Source organism: Amblyraja radiata, chromosome 2 (assembly GCF_010909765.2).
Source record: "Amblyraja radiata isolate CabotCenter1 chromosome 2, sAmbRad1.1.pri, whole genome shotgun sequence".
Taxonomy (NCBI): Eukaryota; Metazoa; Chordata; class Chondrichthyes; order Rajiformes; family Rajidae; genus Amblyraja; species Amblyraja radiata.
The window spans coordinates 62679045-62697983 of record NC_045957.1 but is presented as its reverse complement, the minus strand read 5'-3'; the positions used below and the strand labels follow the sequence as shown (position 1 = coordinate 62697983).

The 18939-nt window shown below is 41.1% G+C and overlaps 2 protein-coding genes across 14 annotated transcripts in view; one reads left to right on the top strand and one right to left on the bottom strand.

Moving 5' to 3' along the window:
* hnrnpa2b1 (heterogeneous nuclear ribonucleoprotein A2/B1) overlaps positions 1-1894 on the bottom strand; it is a 29502-nt gene extending 27608 nt beyond the window's left edge. For 4 of the 12 annotated variants that reach the window (XR_004416479.1, XR_004416513.1, XM_033047785.1 and 1 more), the window contains exon 1: positions 1240-1479. Coding sequence is in view for 7 of the 12 variants with exons in the window: in XM_033047785.1 (XP_032903676.1) it covers positions 1240-1245 (6 nt within the window). In the remaining 5 variants the exon portion in view is untranslated. Of the gene's footprint in view, positions 1-1239; positions 1486-1824 lie in introns of those variants that run through there. The other 8 variants (XR_004416472.1, XR_004416473.1, XM_033047765.1 and 5 more) reach the window with 6 other exon arrangements.
* Positions 1895-1918: 24 nt separating this feature from the next.
* Positions 1919-17299, top strand: cbx3 (chromobox 3). Of its 2 annotated transcripts, XM_033047799.1 has the most exons (6): positions 1919-2064; positions 3332-3412; positions 11189-11330; positions 13394-13559; positions 16182-16279; positions 17100-17299. In XM_033047799.1, the coding sequence occupies exons 2-6, from the start codon at positions 3361-3363 to the stop codon at positions 17227-17229; spliced, it is 588 nt and encodes a 195-aa protein (XP_032903690.1). In that variant the 5' UTR covers positions 1919-2064; positions 3332-3360; the 3' UTR covers positions 17230-17299. The 2 variants fall into 2 exon arrangements, with proteins under 2 accessions (XP_032903690.1, XP_032903697.1); XM_033047806.1 differs by lacking the exon at positions 3332-3412 and having other exon boundaries at positions 1951-2064.
* Positions 17300-18939: the final 1640 nt, after the last annotated feature.

Below are 18939 nucleotides of genomic sequence, written 5' to 3'. Positions count from 1 at the left end.
AGTGGTTGTTTTTAAAGTGCTCTATAAATAAAGTTCAGTTCAGTTCATCAAATGTCTGAAATGAACAAAGACGCAGACACCTTTATTTGCATAAACATGATTGACAGAGTGGGTAGAACCAGGGTAATTATGTCTTATTTGAAATGTAGACAAAATTGAGATTCTTTTGAATCTCACACGTAGCCCACCTATTTTGAAGATACATAGTGTGATGTGCACAAATACATCGTCAGATTAGTCAAATCATTATTCTGTGATTCAGTACAATGTTTTAGTTTTAAGGTTATAATGAAAGAAATGGCCAGTATCTACCACAAAAAAAATAGAGATAAGGGAAATATTACATTTCTGCTGAAGAGACCAGAAACGTCACTCATTCCTTCTCTCCTGAGATGCTGCCTGTCCCGCTGAGTTACTCCAGCATTTTGTGTTCACCTTACATTACTGCTTGTGGAAATGTGCCATGAACTGGCCGCCTTCTCCTGTACATACGCGATGGCTCCTCGAAGTATATTTAATTAAAGTACTTGTAATATTCCAAAAGTGCTGGAGAACGGACAACCCATATAAAGCTTTTACCCGTTCCTTTCAAATACTCTCATTTACTTCCCTAGTGTTGAATGTGTGCTTTACTCGGAAACATGGGGAAAGGGGAGAAATGTGGAGAGGGAAGGGGAGAAATGTGGAGAGGGAAAGGGGAGAAATGTGGAGAGGGAAAGGGGAGAAATGTGGAGAGGGAAAGGGGAGAAATGTGGAGAGGGAAAGGGGAGAAATGTGGAGAGGGAAAGGGGAGAAATGTGGAGAGGGAAGGGGAGAAATGTGGGGAGGGAAAGGGGGGAAATGTGGAGGGAAGGGGGGAAATATGGAGAGGGAAGGGGGGAAATATGGAGAGGGAAGGGGAGAAATGTGGAGGGAAAGGGGAGAAATGTGGAGAGGGAAAGGGGAGAAATGTGGAGAGGGAAAGGGGAGAAATGTGGAGAGAGATGGGGAGAGGACGGGAAGGGGGGGGGGGGTGTGTGGTGATAAAAATAGACCCTTAAATTAATCAGCTGTACAGTGAGCAACGGCTTCGAGAGGTTGTATTACGTCGTTACACTCACTCGTCCGGTACGAAGACCGACATGGTCTTCAATCTGCTGCCGTTATCAGCGCCATATATATGTGTTTTTCTTTCGTCCTCCGCCTCTATAAAAATACAAAAACAATACCGTCCGGAAATCTATTTTCCCTGTCCCTTACCTCCATCCCGTTCGAATAATGGTTTCCAAAATAGCTATATTGTAATGCAAGCGTTTTGTTTTTAAATGAAGCTGGAAGTTGCGGCTGAATCTAACGCCGAGCCCAGGCCTCAGCTGATGCCGCCTCCGTCTTCCAGAACCTTCTCTGCTGTCCGCCACAAAATGGTCGCCTCCCGTCACGTGACGCCGACTCGCCAACGGAAAATAATTTTGTGCCTGAAAGCAGTGGGAAATATAAACGTGTGTCCCGTCTAAACACAACACTGCGTTCAACATGCCTTTATAAATGTTTGTAAATATCGCGCGCCTGCTTGACGGGAGATGTTTGAGATAAGGGGGCGTTTAGCGGAGAACGCCGAGCACCGTCGGAATGACGCAATTTAAAATAACTTCTTAAGATCATACAAAAAATATTTTAGCTTAAGCTATGTGTTTCTTAACATCAACAGAGAGTTATAAAATAATCAAAATATGCTCATAAAGTCTCGCTAAATAATTCCCGACAGTTTATCCCAGATCACATGACAAACCCCGAAGTCTCGAGAAATAGGAATAGTTTTCCTGTCCGTTCTTTCTTTCAACTCACATATGTTGGATTAGCTTTTTCTGAATTTACAACCACTGGTTAGTTGGTTATTAACCGATATTTAAATATTATAAACAACAAGGGAAGCCTGGCTGAGCCTGCGCGTGCGCATTGCGTGAGCGCGTGGTTTTGGCGGGACCGTGAGCGAGCGAGCGAGCGAGAGAGAGCGAGAGCCGGAGACGCGAGACAGAGGCAGAGCAGAGCAGAGCAGAGCAGAACAGAACAGAGCGAAAAGGGCAGGTAGGGCGGCAAGCGATCAGGCAGGCGGGCGGCGGCGGCCTTGCTTGCTCCCAGCCGGCCGCCATCAAAGCTCCAATGGCTACGGCTGCATGGAGCTCCCTGAAGCCGCGCCGCATAGACGTGCTAATTAGGGCCCGATTATCGAATTGATAAACTTGTGTTTGCATTGAGTGGACGCGGTTCGTGTAGGCCTAGAGTTTTCTGTCTGCTTGATTTGGGCGGGTAGGGTCGCCACACCAAGGATATTTTATCAATTATCAAAATTATTTGAGCCTGTGCTTTGTTGTAGTCGTTTAGTTTTTGTTTTCCGTGAGGGTAGCCATCGCGTTCTTTCAAGCCTGATGCATAAAACAGATCTGATTTGTTCTTTGGTATTTGCGTTAGTGTTTGCCAGGTCCAGTGAATCTTTTAACACATTTTTATTATCTTGTTTCCTTTATGTGGCTTATTGTTAGGTTAATTTAATTTAGAAATACAAGTAGGGCCATTGTTTAACTGAATCTGTGCGGAAGTTGAATGTTATATTTACGATTGTTGTTTGGTTAATAAAGTTAGTAAACAGACTGGTAGGAGACGCAATCTTGCGAAAAGTCCTTAACGAACAAGTTAGGCATTCTTTACAGCTTGAATATATTAATTTCAAGACAAATTTTTATTTGAGATAAACCAAAGACTAAACTTGGTTTATACTATTTCCGAGAACAAAACAGCATGATTTGGATATAGGGGAAAATATTGGCCATGATAGTATGTTTAAGAAGGAACTGCAGAAAATCGAAGGTAGACAAAAATGCTGGAGAAATTCAGCGGGTGAGGCAGCATCTATGGAGCGAAGGAAATAAGGCGACGTTTTGGGACAGTATGAATGGAGTATGAATAGTATGATAGTATGAACGGTTGTAATCGGGTTGCTCAAGTGGAAAATTTAGTAAAAGTTTAACGTTGTCCTGTGTACATTCTATGTGCAGCACATTTCAGTTTCTATCTCGAGTTCTTTAAAAACCTGGGTTGTTAGATGCACTTCGGCTTGAATCATAAAACTCATTAATTTGTTTTGGCTTCTTAGTGTAAGGGAAGTTGACCGTTGACTGCTTCACAGTTGTAAACACATTTTGATATTTTGCACTATGTCCCTTTTTAAATTAAAATAATGTAAAGACTCTAATTAGGTTTTTAAAAGTTGTTATTGTCTTGATTACACCAAAATGTAAGTGTTTAAAATGCTGACTTTATTTATGTGTGAGCAACTGCTGATTTTTTTTCCTAGGACTTGAGTAGGCGGATACACAGTAGAAGATGACTACGGTTGAAGAATCCTTTTTTTCTCCTATTAGCCTTGTTTCTACTAGTGAGTCAATCCATGTTTACAAATAATAAAGAAAATGCATCATGTTATGTCCCATTTACAGTTTATGATCATTTGATGTTAAGTTGAGCGTTGAGTAAAATTTGTGTGTCAATTCCCAGGCTCCAAAATAAAAATGTGTACTCGTGCTATGTTACTAGATCTGCCATTTTGAGGACAGAATGAAGTTAACAATTTCTTAGAGTACCAGACAAGCATTCAATCCAATGAAATGGGCACTGCAGTTGTTATGTAGTTCTTAATGTTAAAGGTGGTTTAAAAAACACTTGCAAATAGCAGACTTTATTAATTAAAAATCTGCAAAATTTGGTGGATGGCCATGGGAAACTTTTTAAAATTATTTTTGTCAATTGTACAACTGATTTAGGAAGGGCCTGGTTAGTAGGAAATGATTATTAATGCCACTAACAAAAGCAATTGTAAGATGGTTGTTTGAGATTATAAGTATGTGCGGTCTCATTCATCAATCTATTTTATTCAATCTTGATATGTCTAGTTCAAAATTTGAATGGGTTGTTAGTTTTAATCCTGTTCTGACATCCAGGTGTGAAATTGTTTTCCACTTGTGTTTTACTTGCATGCTTTCACTAGGTAGTATGAATCAGTACAACTACAAAACCTTTTCTGAAAATCCTGCAATCTATACATTGGGCATGTTTTGCAGACTGTATTTATTTTTCTTAACACTTTGGTGGGAATTAGAGCTTTATATTGTGTAAAATGGGAAGAACTGTAGTAACAGTTATTTATAGGGTCAGTTGCTTGCATAGTCCACTGGATCAGCTATCAGCCCTTATTTTCATGCTGAAAGATGAGGGGCAAATTAGTTTATTCCCCTCCCTGTAAATTTAAAATGTTAGCCATGAAAGGTCCAACATTGCAAAAAAGATTGCAGGAAATGTTTTGGGTTTAGTCATAGATCACCTTTTCTGACTGAGCAGCAAAGTTATGATTTTAAAATAGCTTACAGGGTTTAAATTTGAAAGTAAGTTTTGCTTTATTTTTCTACTCCTTGTGCTCATTGGAGTGTTATTACTAGCTTTCTTCCAGTGGCTTTTTTAAGTGACCATTTGCATTTTGGTTGTAATCATTTAGCCTATGCACACTAGGTGATGAGCATTGTGGCCAACTTCATTTCTGTCCTACCTAATCTCTACGCATTTGGGAATCAGTTAAAGACTGGTAGTTCTACATGAGATTGTCAGTGCTGGAATTTTGAGTAACAAACAGACTGTTAGAGGTACTTTGTGGGTGGCTTCTGGAGCGATATGGACAGACAATGTTTGGATAGGGATGCTACGGACTGGTAAGGGGGGGGGGAGGGATAAGAACTGCAATGGTAGGTGGATCATTAGGAGGAGTGATGGGCAGGCGGGTCAGTTGGGGATAACAAAGTATGGGTAATAACCGAGGCAGAAACGGTAGGGAGTAAAATGTCAAAGCTGAAGGAGGGATGGTTGGTAGAGGGAATGAATGGGTTCCCAGTAGGGAGGCAGAGTGATGGAGAAGGGGAAAGGAAGGGGGCAACATCAGTGGAGGAAAGTTTAAAGAAATGTGTGCAGGGGAGAGCTGGGTGGATGGATAAGGGGAGTGGTTGAAACTGAAGAATTTAATGTTCATGCTGTTGGGATGTGGGCTACTTATGCTGAACATCAGGTTCTGTTCCTCCAATTTTGTGTGTATACTCAATCTGGCAGTGGAGGAGGACAAAGGCAGGCAGGTCAGTCTGGAATGGGAAGAAGAATTGAAGTGGCTAGCAACCAGGAGTTTGTGTTGGTCCTGGAGGACAGAGCGAAGGTGTTCGGCCACATAAAGAACACTGAATCCAATAGATTGTCAGTTGTGCATGTTGATCTTTGTCTCGCATGGAAGCGCTCTATAGGCCTCTGAATGGAGATGGGGGAGGAAATATCAGGACAGGTGTAGCGCCTCTTGTGCATGCAGAGGAAAGTACCGGGGGGTGGGGGGGGTGGGCAGCTGCTGAGGGGTGAGCGAACTAAGGAGTCATGGAGAGTGGTCTCAGCAGAAAAGCAAAAAGGGGTGGTAAGGGGAAGATGTGACTTGGCCGAAGTTCGTTGAAGGCAGCGGAAATGTCGGAGAATGATGTTGGATGCTGCGTCAGTTGAGGTCCACGATAAGGACCGAGGGAATTCTGGTCTCTGTCGCTGTTCTACTTTGGTAATGAGGGTATGAGAGCAAAATTGCAAGGAGAGGCGGATGAGGGCTCCATCCATAAATGTCCTGAAGAAAGGACCTCGGATGTGCTAATGGATCTGACATCTCATGTCCTAGGCCTCAACTGGGCTAGGAATGTCATATGCTGAGAGAATGATTATTGAGGGTTTGGACACGCTAGAGGCAGGAAACATGTTCCCGATGTTGGGGGAGTCCAGAACCAGGGGCCACAGTTTAATAATATGGGGTAAGCCATTTAGAACGGAGACGAGGAAACACTTTTTCACATAGAGAGTTGTGAGTGTGGAATTCTGTACCTCAGAGGGCGGTGGGGACCGGTTCTCTGGATACTTTCAAGAGAGAGCTAGATATGGCACTTAAAGACAGCGGAGTCGGGATATGGGACGAAGGCAGGAACGGGAGTACTGATTGGGGATGATCAGCCATGGTCGCATTGAATAGTGCTGGCTCGAAGGGCCGAATGGCCTAGTCCTGCACCCATTGCCTATTGTCAACTGAGACAAATAAACTGTTCGAAAGAGAGACATAGATACCTGGATAGACTTACTCCTTAATTGGGGATAATTGGAAGAAAAAAGTGAGACGCGGCAGAGATGATCCAAGTGAACTTGAGGATAGGGTGGAAGTTGGTTGAAATAGATGAGTTCTGCACGAGGCAGTCCATATGCAGTCGACCTTGTAGGAGAGAAAGAGTTGGAGTGTGGTGCTGGAGTATGTTTGGAATGTTTAACATAGCCAGCAAAAATAGCTGACACTCATTTGAGTGAAGGTGAGCGGAATCAAAAGAAAAGTTGAGGGAGAGGACAAATTCGAAGTTGAATTGGAAGTTGAACTGTTGAGAATATATAAGGTGTCCTGGATGTAGATGGAAGGAACCAGACAAGTTGTATCTTGCTGTGCAGTTAGGAATTGCTTTTAAAATAGACCAGTATTCTAACCAGGAACTTTGATTGTACAGCTCAACTATTCAGTGCATTACCTTGATGAGCTAACCATCTTCATAAATTAGAATTGAAGAACATCAGGCTGCAGATGCTGAGATCTGTTGCAAGAAAAGGAGAGCATAGAAACATAGAAATTAGGTGCAGGAGTAGGCCATTCGGCCCTTCGAGCCTGCACCGCCATTCAATATGATCATGGCTGATCATCCAACTCAGTATCCCGTACCTGCCTTCTCTCCATACCCTCTGATCCCCTTAGCCACAAGGGCCACATCTAACTCCCTCTTAAATATAGCCAATGAACTGGCCTCGACTACCCTCTGTGGCAGAGAGTTCCAGAGATTCACCACTCTCTGTGTGAAAAAATTTCTTCTCATCTCGGTTTTTAAAGATTTCCCCCTTATCCTTAAGCTGTGACCCCTTGTCCTGGACTTCTCCAACATCGGGAGCAATCTTCCTGCATCTAGCCTGTCCAACCCCTTAAGAATTTTATAAGTTTCTATAGGATCCCCTCTCAATCTCCTAAATTCTAGAGAGTATAAACCAAGTCTATCCAGTCTTTCTTCATAAGACAGTCCTGACATCCCAGGAATCAGTCTGGTGAACCTTCTCTGCACTCCCTCTATGGCAATAATGTCCTTCCTCAGATTTGGAGACCAAAACTACGCAATACTCCAGGTGTGGTCTCACCAAGACTCTGTACAACTGCAGTAGAACCTCCCTGCTCCTATACTCAAATCCTTTTGCTATGAAAGCTAACATACCATTCGCTTTCTTCACTGCCTGCTGCACCTGCATGCCTACTTTCAATGACTGGTGTACCATGACACCCATGAGTGCAGCAGGAAGAATTCAGCTGGTAAAGTAGTGGAACAAAATGGACCGTCAATGTTTTGGGTTGAGATCATTCTAGACTGAGAAGAGAGGAAGTAGCTAGTATAAGGGGGTGGGGGGAGTGCTGACAAGCAATGTGGATAATGGTGAGGATGGGTTGATTGGCAGAAAAGCAAGAAGGGGAGGGAAGAGGATAAAAACGAGAATAAAAGACTGCATTCTGGAAAAGAATATGAAGACTGAAAGGGGTAAGCAGTGGTGGGGAAGAGGGCCCAATGGAAGGGGGGGTCGGGGGGAAGAGAAGGTGATGGGATTCGGGTGAGGAAAATGTAGTGAGACAAATGCACTTGCACCTTCACCAATCTTATATTTTGCATTCAATGCTCTAGTGTGGCCTCTCAGTTAAGTGATACCAAAAGCAGAGTAGGTAGACAAAAATGCTGGAGAAACTCGGCGGGTGAGGCAGCATCTTTGGAGTAAAAGAAATGGGCACCATTTCGGGTCGAGACTTCTTCAGACTGATGTAAGGGTGGGGGGGTGGGAAGAAGAAAGGAAGAGGTGGAAACAGTGGGCTGAGGGAGAGCTGGGAAGGGGGTAGAAAGCAGGGACTACCTGAAATTAGAGAAGTCAATGTTCATACCGCTGGGGTGTAAACTGCCCAAGAGAAATATGAGATGCTGCTCCTCCAATTTATGGTTGTCCTCACTCTGGCCATGGTGGAGGCCCAGGACAGAAAGGTCAGATTCGGAATGGGCGGGGGAGTTGAAGTGCTGAGCCACCGGGAGATCAGGTAGGTTAATGCGAACCGAGTGGAGGTGTTGGGCGAAGCGATTGCCAAGCCTACGCTTGGTCTCACCGATGTAGAGCAGCGAATGCAATATGTGAGGTTGGGGGTGCAGGTGAACCTCTGCCGCACCTGGAAAGACAGCTTGGGTCCTTGAATGGAGTCGAGGGGGAGGTAAAGCGACGAGTGTAGCATTTCCTGCGGTTGCAAGGGGAGGTTTGGGTGGGAAGGGACTAAATGACCAGGGAGTTACGGAGGGAGTGGTCTCTGGAAAGCAGACGGGAGGAGATGGGAAGATGTGGCCAGTGGTGGGATCCCATTGGAGGTGACGAAAATGTCGGGGGATTATTCGTTGTATGTGACGGCTGGTAGGGTGGAAGGTGAGGACAAAGTTTAATAACCAAAAGCAGAGTAAGTGACTGCTTTGCTGAGCACCTCCATGCTGAAAACTGACCATCTGGATCTACTAATTGCCAAACACCTTTCCCCTTCCCATCCCTATATCAATGTGTCTGTACTTTGAGTCCACCATCGCCATGGTGAAGCCTAACACAAACTAGAGGAACAGCCTATTTTGCTCTGGTAGTCTGCAATCCAATGGTATGAGCATTGAATTCTCCAATTTCAGGTAACCCACTTTGTCCTCTGATCTACCCTGATTGGCTCCAGATTCCAATTTTCCACCTTATCGACACACCCCATTCCCCCAATTTCTTTCCTCCTCCTTCATACTTTCCTACTGATCCCCTCTGCTCACCTTTTCCCCCCTCCTTCACATCTGCTACCACCCTTCCTTTCTACTCCACCTTTCCTTCCTATCGGATTCCAGAATCTGCATCTGTTTATACATTTCTCCCCTCCAAACCTCAGTTACTATCTCCACCATTCCCTCCCCACCTGATTATTATCTGCCATTCAAACTCCCCTCAGCTGTATCCACCTATTGCCAGCACCACTTACCCTCCCCGCCCTGCCCTAATACTGGCGACATTCCCACCACTCTTTCAGTCTAGATGAAGAATTTCAACCTTAAACATTGTTCTTTTCTCTCCAGATACTGCCTGACCTGCTGAGTTCCTCCATCTGCTCTTTTGTTTACTTCATAAACTATAAAATAGCCCAATATTGTGCACCCATTGTTGCAAGGTTGTCTTAGACCCACTACTGTGGGCTCTTAGTGCTTTGGCAGATCACTATGTAAAAATATGGTATGGTGAAGAAATTACTGAGTTTTCCAACTATTGCTTCTTGTTGCCAATGATTAGAAATATTGTTTTAATGCTACCAGTGGTTCTGGGGACTGACAGTGTTGGGATTTTAGATTTCAAAGTGGGGGAAGAAAGAAAACACCACAGCTGACTTCAGTTGAGACATTTTTGTTTTGTATGCATAAATGGTTCCCCCAGAAATTACAAATGAATATTACTTGGCAGTGTGACTGACCAGTTTCTCCTTCCCTAGCCCAACGGCATTACCTGAAAACTTGTTCTGAGCTTAAGCACGAGCAAGTTTGTTTTGTGTTCATTGCAGCACTTTGCCTCGATGTGCTTAGATTTAAAAAAAAATCCAAATGCTAGAGAAACTCAGCAGGTCAAGCAGCATCTGTGGAGGGAATAGAAATATGACGTTTTGTGTTGGGAACCTTTAGACTGATGGAGTGTGGGGAGGAAGCTCAAAGAGACCCAATTCCCCCGCCATTTTCTCACCCCTACTCCATCGGTCTGAATACGGGTCCACACCCTGTATGTCGTCTGTCCACTCCCTCCACAGATACTGGTCGAACCGCTGAGTTCCTCCAGCAATTTTTCTCTGCCCATTTTCTCTGTATGTATTTGCTTCAAGAGGTGAATCAGGTAAGGAAAAATAAGTCAGAGCAACATTATTGTTAGTGATTCAGAAATGGGTCATATTTAAAAATTTGCAATTGGCCTTTATTATCAAGCAACTTTAAATTTAAGCCTATCAGATTAGAAATCAGTAATTTTTGACAATAGTTTTCAGATGTTCTTAACACCCATTATACTTAAGTGCCGTACCCAAATTTGGTATGCAGAGTGGAGTTTATTTAAAATATCCTCTGTCCTACTTAGGGGTGGCAGCCCCACTTTGAAAGTTAATGTTTTATGATATTTGCATTTCTTAATATTGACTTTTGTGGTGTGAAATTTGTTTTTATTTTGTAAAGTAGTGATGCATCTTAAGCGCATGCATGTTGATTTGTAATTTCAACTACTTTCATTTAGTATCTGCATATTTTTTATGTAATAGTTTTGAGTTACTGCTTAAGTCATTTGCTTTGCCCATGGGAGATTATTTTACAGTACTTGCAAGAGAAAATAGGCATTTAGTGTTTCCATGTGTTAAACCTTATGTTTGTATATGTTCGGATACAATCCAATCTTATACGAAATTAAAATAACAATATGCAAAGCATACACTAAGGTGTTAATTTTAGAGACTTAAAATCTATAAGAAATAATCTAAGGGGTAATGTTCACAGATTACTTGGATGAAATCAAATTTTCTTAAGCTTTTGTGGATTTGTTTTTTGCCAACTGGTAAACCACCCGATTAGTGCAGCTTTCCCATATTCTTGTAGCTTCAAACTGCAATATTCCTGCAAGCATGCACTTTCACTTTTGTACAAGTGCTTGTCTTTAGGGCTAACTAGCTGCAGTACATGGATTTGAGGAGCTGCCAGTGGTCAGTTTTTCAATACTTAATGGCAAAGCTATTGTGTAGATACCTTAATCTCCTACATTGTTGGCTTGTGCCATAATGTAAGCATGTTCCACTCAGCTTAACAGTTGATAATGGAGAAAACTGGAACACTATTCAAATCCAAATTCCAACCTTAGCTTGGGCTCCTTTTGTAAGATAAAGGGAAACATGGGGCCATGTAGCATAAATTGTTTTTTTGTTAATTTAGATTGTTTAAAAGAAAATATTCAAATATTTTATGCTACTGCACACTTTGTGTTTTATCGTCTTTTTTTTTTGCAGCAAAAATGGGAAAGAAACAAGGTAGCAAGACAAAAAAATCTGAAGATGTTCAGCCTGAAGAATATATTGTTGAACGAGTGTTAGACAGACGAGTTGTACAAGGAAGGGTTGAATATCTTTTGAAGTGGAAAGGTTTTACAGAGTAAGGATCTTTACTGCAAAAGCAATCTTTTTTTACTCTGTTTGAATGTTGGACGGTGAAATGGGCATACCATTTTGATTTGAAATTCTACAGATAGACTGTTTCAGTTTGGAAATAAATCAAGTATTATTTTGTAACACTGTCATAATTTAAAGGTCTCCACTTCCACCCATAATTGTAGAAACATTTCCAAATTACTTGATTTTTTTTGTGCCTTACTGGTTAATTGATCGTGAAATTCAATGTCCATTGATAGTGTCTTTCTTTCATGTTGCAGGATTATTAGTGGAAGTGATTTTACAATATGTTGCTGCACATGGTGCTGTGAAATCCTTCTTATGTAAAGATTGATTCCACACCACTGACAAAAACTAGCAATCTTCTAATATTTTAAAGTTACCCACTGGTCATTATATTTATTCCGATCTGCTTAAAAGAAATAGGTATGCAATCAAAATGGTATAATTGAGTCACGCACTTTATTTGCAACATTTGGCTCCTATAATTTTTAAATTTGTAGTAATATGAAATTAGTAAAGAGGTGGACACTAAATACATAGGAGAACCAATTCATTTCAGATGGACATTTAACGATCTTGCAGAAGAGACATGCAAGGTTCAAAGTGGGTGAATGAGTTGGAGGAATAGAGAGACAACTTATTTGGACGGCAAGAGTCTGGATTTGATAGAGACACAAAGATCTCACCAAAATGTATCTATCACTAACAGTTGAATCCTATTTTAACAGGACAGTTTTGCAAAGTGAGCAAGCCAATCATTAATCTTTATTTCTCTCTGGGTAGAATTAAAAGTTGTGGTGCAGCGCAGTGGTAAAGTTGCTGCCTTATAGCACTAGAAACCCGAGTTCAATCTTAACTGAGTGCTAACCTTTTTTTCAGATTTTCTCCGGTTTCCTCCCACACTCCAAATATCTACCGTTTGTAGGTTAATTGACTTCTGTGAATTGGCCCTGATGTGCAGGATAATGAGAGTGTACAGGGTGCTGAGTGCTAAGAGGTCTTTAAGATTATAACAGGATTTAAAGGAAAAAGAAACGTTACACGATTTGGAACTACGTGCTGAACAGCTATCAATACTGGATAATCACAAAAAAACCTAGAGAATCAGAACATTGTAACATAGCCTCATTGAGGGAATAGTGTTGATGCATTGGAGAATGACGTGTCATTTGATTAGATGAAAGAGGCTTGCGTGGACTGGTTGGGCTAAAGGACTATTTCCACACATTGCATATTACATTTGTCTCAGTTCCTGAAGGACATTGGATAAAGTTGGCCATTGATAGTGTTTTATCACTACACAACAATGCTGGTGTTAAACTAGAGTTCAGGTTTCATAATCTTTTGTCATTCAACTCATAAACTGTTCAACAGTAAAATCGGGTTGATGTCCCTGGTGTAAGTGTTCTTAATATTTTAATGCACAATAATATTCGTACAGAGCAAATGTCTGGTACAGCAACCTTTCATTTCCTTAATACCTGCTGCCATTGACTGTTTCGACACTTTTTCTAAAATTTCATGTATGTTTCCAATATGGATGCACTTTATTTGTCCTTAACGTGTATAAGAAGAATAAAAGTTAAGCTATATAAAAAGTGAACTATTTTGTTAAGAGGGTGGATGTTATGTCACCAATACCAGAATGCTAGGTTTAAAGCTACTCAACATTCTGCTGGTACACAAAATTGCTGGGGAAACTCAGCGGGTGCAGCAGCATCTATGGAGCGAAGGAAATAGGCGACGTTTCGGGCCGAAACCCTTCTTCAGACCCATTCTGCTTGCTTCATTGCTGTATTAGTACAAGTTACTTCTGTTAAGGTTTGCCGTTAATTTGAAAGGGTTACAATGACATTGGACATTGTTCTTTACATTTTTAAGAACTTGTTTGGGCACAAATTGGACATGATTTCCCCACGCAAAGAGAATATGAATTAGATCTGCCCTTTGCGCTTCTGCTTTTGGAATAAATCTACTTTGTTTAATGGGAATCAGGCTTTTTTGAGTAAGCTTTTACTTGATTATATTATGAATTTGTTTTAGTGCTGATAATACGTGGGAGCCAGAGGACAATTTGGATTGTCCAGAATTGATCCAGGAATTTCTAGATTCCCAAAAAGCCACCAAAGAGCGTACAGATGCATTCAAACGAAAATCTGTTTCCGAAAATGAAAGTGAAGAAAACAAGCCAAAAAAGAAAAAGGACCCGGTAAGAGACTTTTTTGGATTGATGTTTTCAGAACTGAGTCAGCTGATGCAACTTGTTTACATTGAGTCTAAATGATATAAATTACCTTTGCTGTTTACAATAAAACTGCAACTGCACTATTTCTCACTCATGATAAACAATTGTGCTCCTTGGACATGTCTCTTGTGTTTCATTGAGTGCATAAATTTGGTCTCTGTGGGGTACTTTTGGGCCCCAGGCATTTAGCTATTCCCATTCCACCCCACCAGTGAAAACCTAGCCAGTTGGGAAGTATGTAGCAGATGGTATAAATTCATATTATGTGTCTGCTGCCAATTTACATTTTATTGCCACCTGCATAATGGCTAGCTAATTATGAATTTACTATTTAATATTTGGATGTCAATTTGAAGTTGTAAGTGAGACCGCTTGTTTTTGTTTCAGGGTAATCAACGATGCGATTCAATGTGATTTATATTCTAAACTAGCAGTAGAGTTGGTCATGTGCATTTTTGGATTTTAAAATTTTGCTGTTTAATTTCTGGTGAAATTTAAGTTATTAGTTGTATGGTAAAAGATGCACTTAAAACATGAATGAATGCCAGATGTTTGAAGGTGTTCTAATGTTAGTTGCGGTGCAAAGGGATTAAAGGATTAGATTAGAATGAAAGATTGTAGAGCATTTTAAAAGTTGTAGAGTTGTGGGGAGAAAGGTATGCAGTAGTTTACAAGAATGAGGGATGGGATAGGAAAGTTCAGGGCCTGTCCCACTTGGCGATTTTTTGTTCGTCGACTGCAGGCGTCATATCAGGGTCACAAATGATTTTGAACATTTCAAAATCCAGCGGCGACAAAAGAAAAACACCGCGCGTCATACGTCATCACGCCGCAAATTTTTTGGTGACCTGATGCGTCAGTCAATTATGCCGGCAGTCGCTGAAAAAATCGCCAAGTGGGTCAGGCCCTTTAAACTTTCACACATTCTGTTTCTTGTCTTGACAAAATTAACAGGATGCTAATGATCAAATAGGTTTCCATTATAGATTTCTATGTGTTAGAGTTCAGATCGTGGAGGTTAGTTAAACCTATAAAAAAATAGTGTTGGCTGGTGAACAAGACTTTTTGTTAAATTGAATGTTTGTCTTCATGGAAGCAATAATGACAGATGTACAATACAATACAATACGGTTTATTTGTCACATGTGAAATGGATATGTCAGCAGCGATACAATGATAAAGAGCACACACAAAAACACAATAAAAATTTAACATAAACATCCACCACAGCATTCATCACTGTGGTGGAAGGCACACAATTTGGCCAGTCCTCCATTTCCCCCCGTGGTCGGGACCTCAACCCTCCGCAGCCGCCGCTGCGGGCGTCCAGATGGTAAGGACAAGGTACGAGTCCAGGTAAGTCCAGAGTCAGCTCTTCTCCACCGGAGACCTCGGCTTTAAGCTGGTGTAGGCCGGCGGCCGAAGATTTAAAGTTCCCTCCACGTCGCAGCCAGAAGCACTGCAGACTGCAGGGCCGGCGGTCGAAACTCCCGTCCAGGGGTGATGTTAAGTCCATACCGCGCCCGCGGTAGAAGTTGGCCGCGGGTCGGCAGTGATGGCCTCTTCTTACCCCGGGTCCCCCACGAGGGATCCCGGGCTGTAGACGCCGCGCCAGCTGGAGCTGTGCAGACCGCGGCTTCAGGCTGCCGGCTGCTGCGGGCCAACGAAACGGAGCGCTCCCCTCCAGCGAGCCCCAGCGAGGGCTCGCCTGCTCCGCGCTGACAGTCCACGCTGCACCCGGAGCCCCGAGCCCCGGGCACGTCTCCGGGAAAGGCCGCGCCAATCCTCGCTGTTAGGCCACGGGGGAGGCGACCTGGAAAAAGTCGCCTCTCCTTGGAGGAGGCGACCGAAACGGTTTCCCCCTCACCACCCCCCACACAAAACACACAAAGAAAGATTAAAAACATACTTTAAAACATACTTAAAAAAATAAAAAAAGTTGAAAATAACTAGCTTTTTAAAATTCACAAGAGTTTGTGAGATAAAAATTAGTTATGACAAAAATGCTTCCGTGTGAAGTCAACCAAACATTGTCAGCATAACATAAATATTTCACAATTAACTTTGGGGGAAAAAAAGAATCATACACAGTACAAAACAATATACCTGTAATGCTTTCAGAATTAGAAGAGATGTATTCCACAGCTTTTCATAATTTTGGTCACACACGTGACTAAGAATGGGGCAGCAGTTCATGCCAAGAGCAAAGTGAGATCTAGATGATAATACAATTGGAGCATAGGAGCCAAGCTTTGGAGTAACTTCGTTTGGCTGTGCTTTTGCCCATGAGTGAAGCTGAAGAATTATTATTTTTTGCACCCTGTTTCCCAACCTATAATGACCCGGTTCAGTAGACTGAATCTTTTATTATTTTTTTTACCATTTCCGCAACCACTGAGCCTATCTACCTTGGTATTTGAATTGTTACTTGCCTCTCTTTGTTTCTCTGATCTTCAATTTCTTTGCTACCCTTGCCTATTAATATTCTGCAAGGTATTATACAGTTTCTTAGTTTGTTCATTCACGTTTTACACAACTTCAATTTTTGATGCATGCTAATGAATAACAATTTTTTTCCCTCCTAAGACTGACAATCAACCAAGAGGTTTTGCCAGAGGATTGGAGCCAGAACGCATCATTGGTGCAACTGACTCGAGTGGCGAATTGATGTTTCTGATGAAGTGGTAAGAACTATGTTGTGAATTAGTCTATTTTCCATTTTAGTTGAGAATTTCATTTCATTTTTCTTGGGCCATTTTATCTCATTTGATATTTGTAATCTATTATATGGTGATCACGGCTGAGCTGTGGTCAATGAATAGGATCCTGATAAGTGTTCCTGTCAAAGTGATCTGGCTGAATGTATAGCAAGAGAGATTGTCCTCCTTGGAGCTATTTTTTGCAAGCCTTGCAGGCCCCAAGCCTTTGCAAGCCATGGGGCCTGAAAGTTTGGCGCCAATGTGGATAATTACCATTCTTTTGAAGTATTCCATTATGGGGTTGATGTTGGAGCTACTGGTTGGTAGTCATCAGAACTGGAAAAATATATATAAAAATGAATCTTTTTATATACATGTTGAAAATGTGTGTATTTTTATTCAGATTTCTATAAAACAAAGTGTTTTGTTTTACTCTTTTTTAAACTAGTGGCCTCTTGTGGTCAAATTTAAACAATGTATTGGAAAATGGTTTTAATTGAGATGCATCTGGTTTTACTGTACAGGTCTTATTTCTAGCACATGTGGGATTTTAGTGATGAAGCTAAGGCAAATTTTATTTCATTGTCCGTTTTATGTCTGCGCCAAAATTGCCCCATGTGCTTAAATGCTTTAGACTTGGTTTGACTGTTGCATTGATTTTAGCAGTTACACTCTTGGTCATCTGAATTACTTTTACTGCTCAGGTTTGTCATTAAATCAAAGTCTACTTTCAAAATGTTGTCTTTAGAATGCTTTTTATATAACTAAACATTGTATAAATGTTTCTCATTTAACTCCCTATTAGGAAGGATTCTGATGATGCCGATCTGGTCCCATCCAAGGAAGCCAATGTTAAGTGTCCACAGGTTGTGATTGCATTTTACGAAGAGAGATTGACATGGCATTCCTATTCTACAGATGATGAGGAAAATTAACTGCAGGATGTGTGTAACTGAAGGATATTGTGGAGAAATGTTTGGATGTACAGTTATTGCCCCCAAGTTTTTTTTTTTTTAAACCTGCACTTGTCGTATAAAGTTCAATTTGTTTATTTCCCATTGACTGCAAGTGATTTGAACTGACCTGTGCATTGATCCTGAAACCTTGGGATGCATTGATTAAATACATAAATATGAAATGTACTTTTGATTCATTTTATTGATAGTAGTCTAGTCTTGTTTACCAAAAACTTTTTTGCGCATAATACAAGCTTGTACTAAATCAGTCATGAGGATTTGAGGTTAGACCCCTTCATCATATTATCTTTTTTTGTGTATCTGTTTGCTTACATTGTCAAGTTTAAAAAAACTAAACTGCAAGTAGGAAAAATAACACGGGCTTTATCTGGGCAAGTGATTTAGTTCCAACTTGCAATAGCTTTGGCTCAGCAAATTATTCCAACTATTTTCTTTACTTTATTGATATCTAGTTTCTAAAGTCATTGTTGTAAAGTTTCATTGGTTTTTGTAAATGTGTGATTTTAAAATATAACTTGACGTGCACTATTTCTGTGGAATTGGAGCTTGCTTGGTTTCTGGAAAGGTTGGAACTGATCAACCAATGCAAATTCAGTGCTGATGTAATACAGCTGCTGAATTGAAGCTTGGATACATGGTCAGGTCTTCATATGCCATTTGACTTGGATGTGAAAGTTATAACTATTCAAAGGCCTTGGTTTATACCTATGAAACACAATGTGATCATGAAATAACTAATCAACTCCACTTCTCTTCTAATGCTGAGCTGATGCAGCAACATACTCAAATTAAGAAATTCTGACCAGCTTGGAAACATGGGTTAATTTTGAAACCTGAACGATTTTTATTTATAAATTCAGATGTTATTGTTTTTCTTTGAGTACTTGTATCTGTATTGCCTAGGTTATTTAGTAATGTTGATTTTTGTTAACAGCTGAGGATAAAATGTTTAATAAAACTATTTTGTCTTTTTGGGTAAAACATTTGTCGCTTTTTTGTGCATAATCAAGAAGTTAACAGGCCATTCATTCCTTCTCTCCAGAGATGCTGCCTGTCCTGCTGAGTTACTCCAGCATTTTGTGTCTATCTTCAAGATGGGAGCTCTGTCCTTTGTAAGATCATCAAAAGTTTCTAGCATGGTCTGCAGTTGTGGGAGGTAAATTAGGTTTAACATGTTTTCTGAACTGTCTTGTGCATTAACAGCTCCAACAGCATTGTCATGTGGACAATCTTGGTACCCGCCTATAGCAACGTACAACACATTTGTCTTCTTAATTCTCCAGTTAATTGACCTGAGGCATTAAATCTTTCTCTGCATAGAATGTTGGTTGAATCTGTTTAGATTGGGCTAAAAGAGCCATAAATCTGCAGATGCAGTATGATTAAATCATGGTCGGAGAACATAAAATGGGAGCAGGCGTCCTTTTACACGCTCAATAAAACCATTGTGGTTATACTTTGGCTCAGATGCTATTATTCTGCAACCATTAGGCAAAGAAACAAACTATGAATCGGGGACATTGCCCACTCACTCTTTGGAGGGAGACTTCAATAAAAGGCAACCATTCTATTCTGTTTCTCTTGTGTTGGATGTCATAGAGTGATAGTGTGGAAACAGGCCCTTTGGCCCAACTTGCTCACACTGGCAACAATGTCCCAGCTACACTA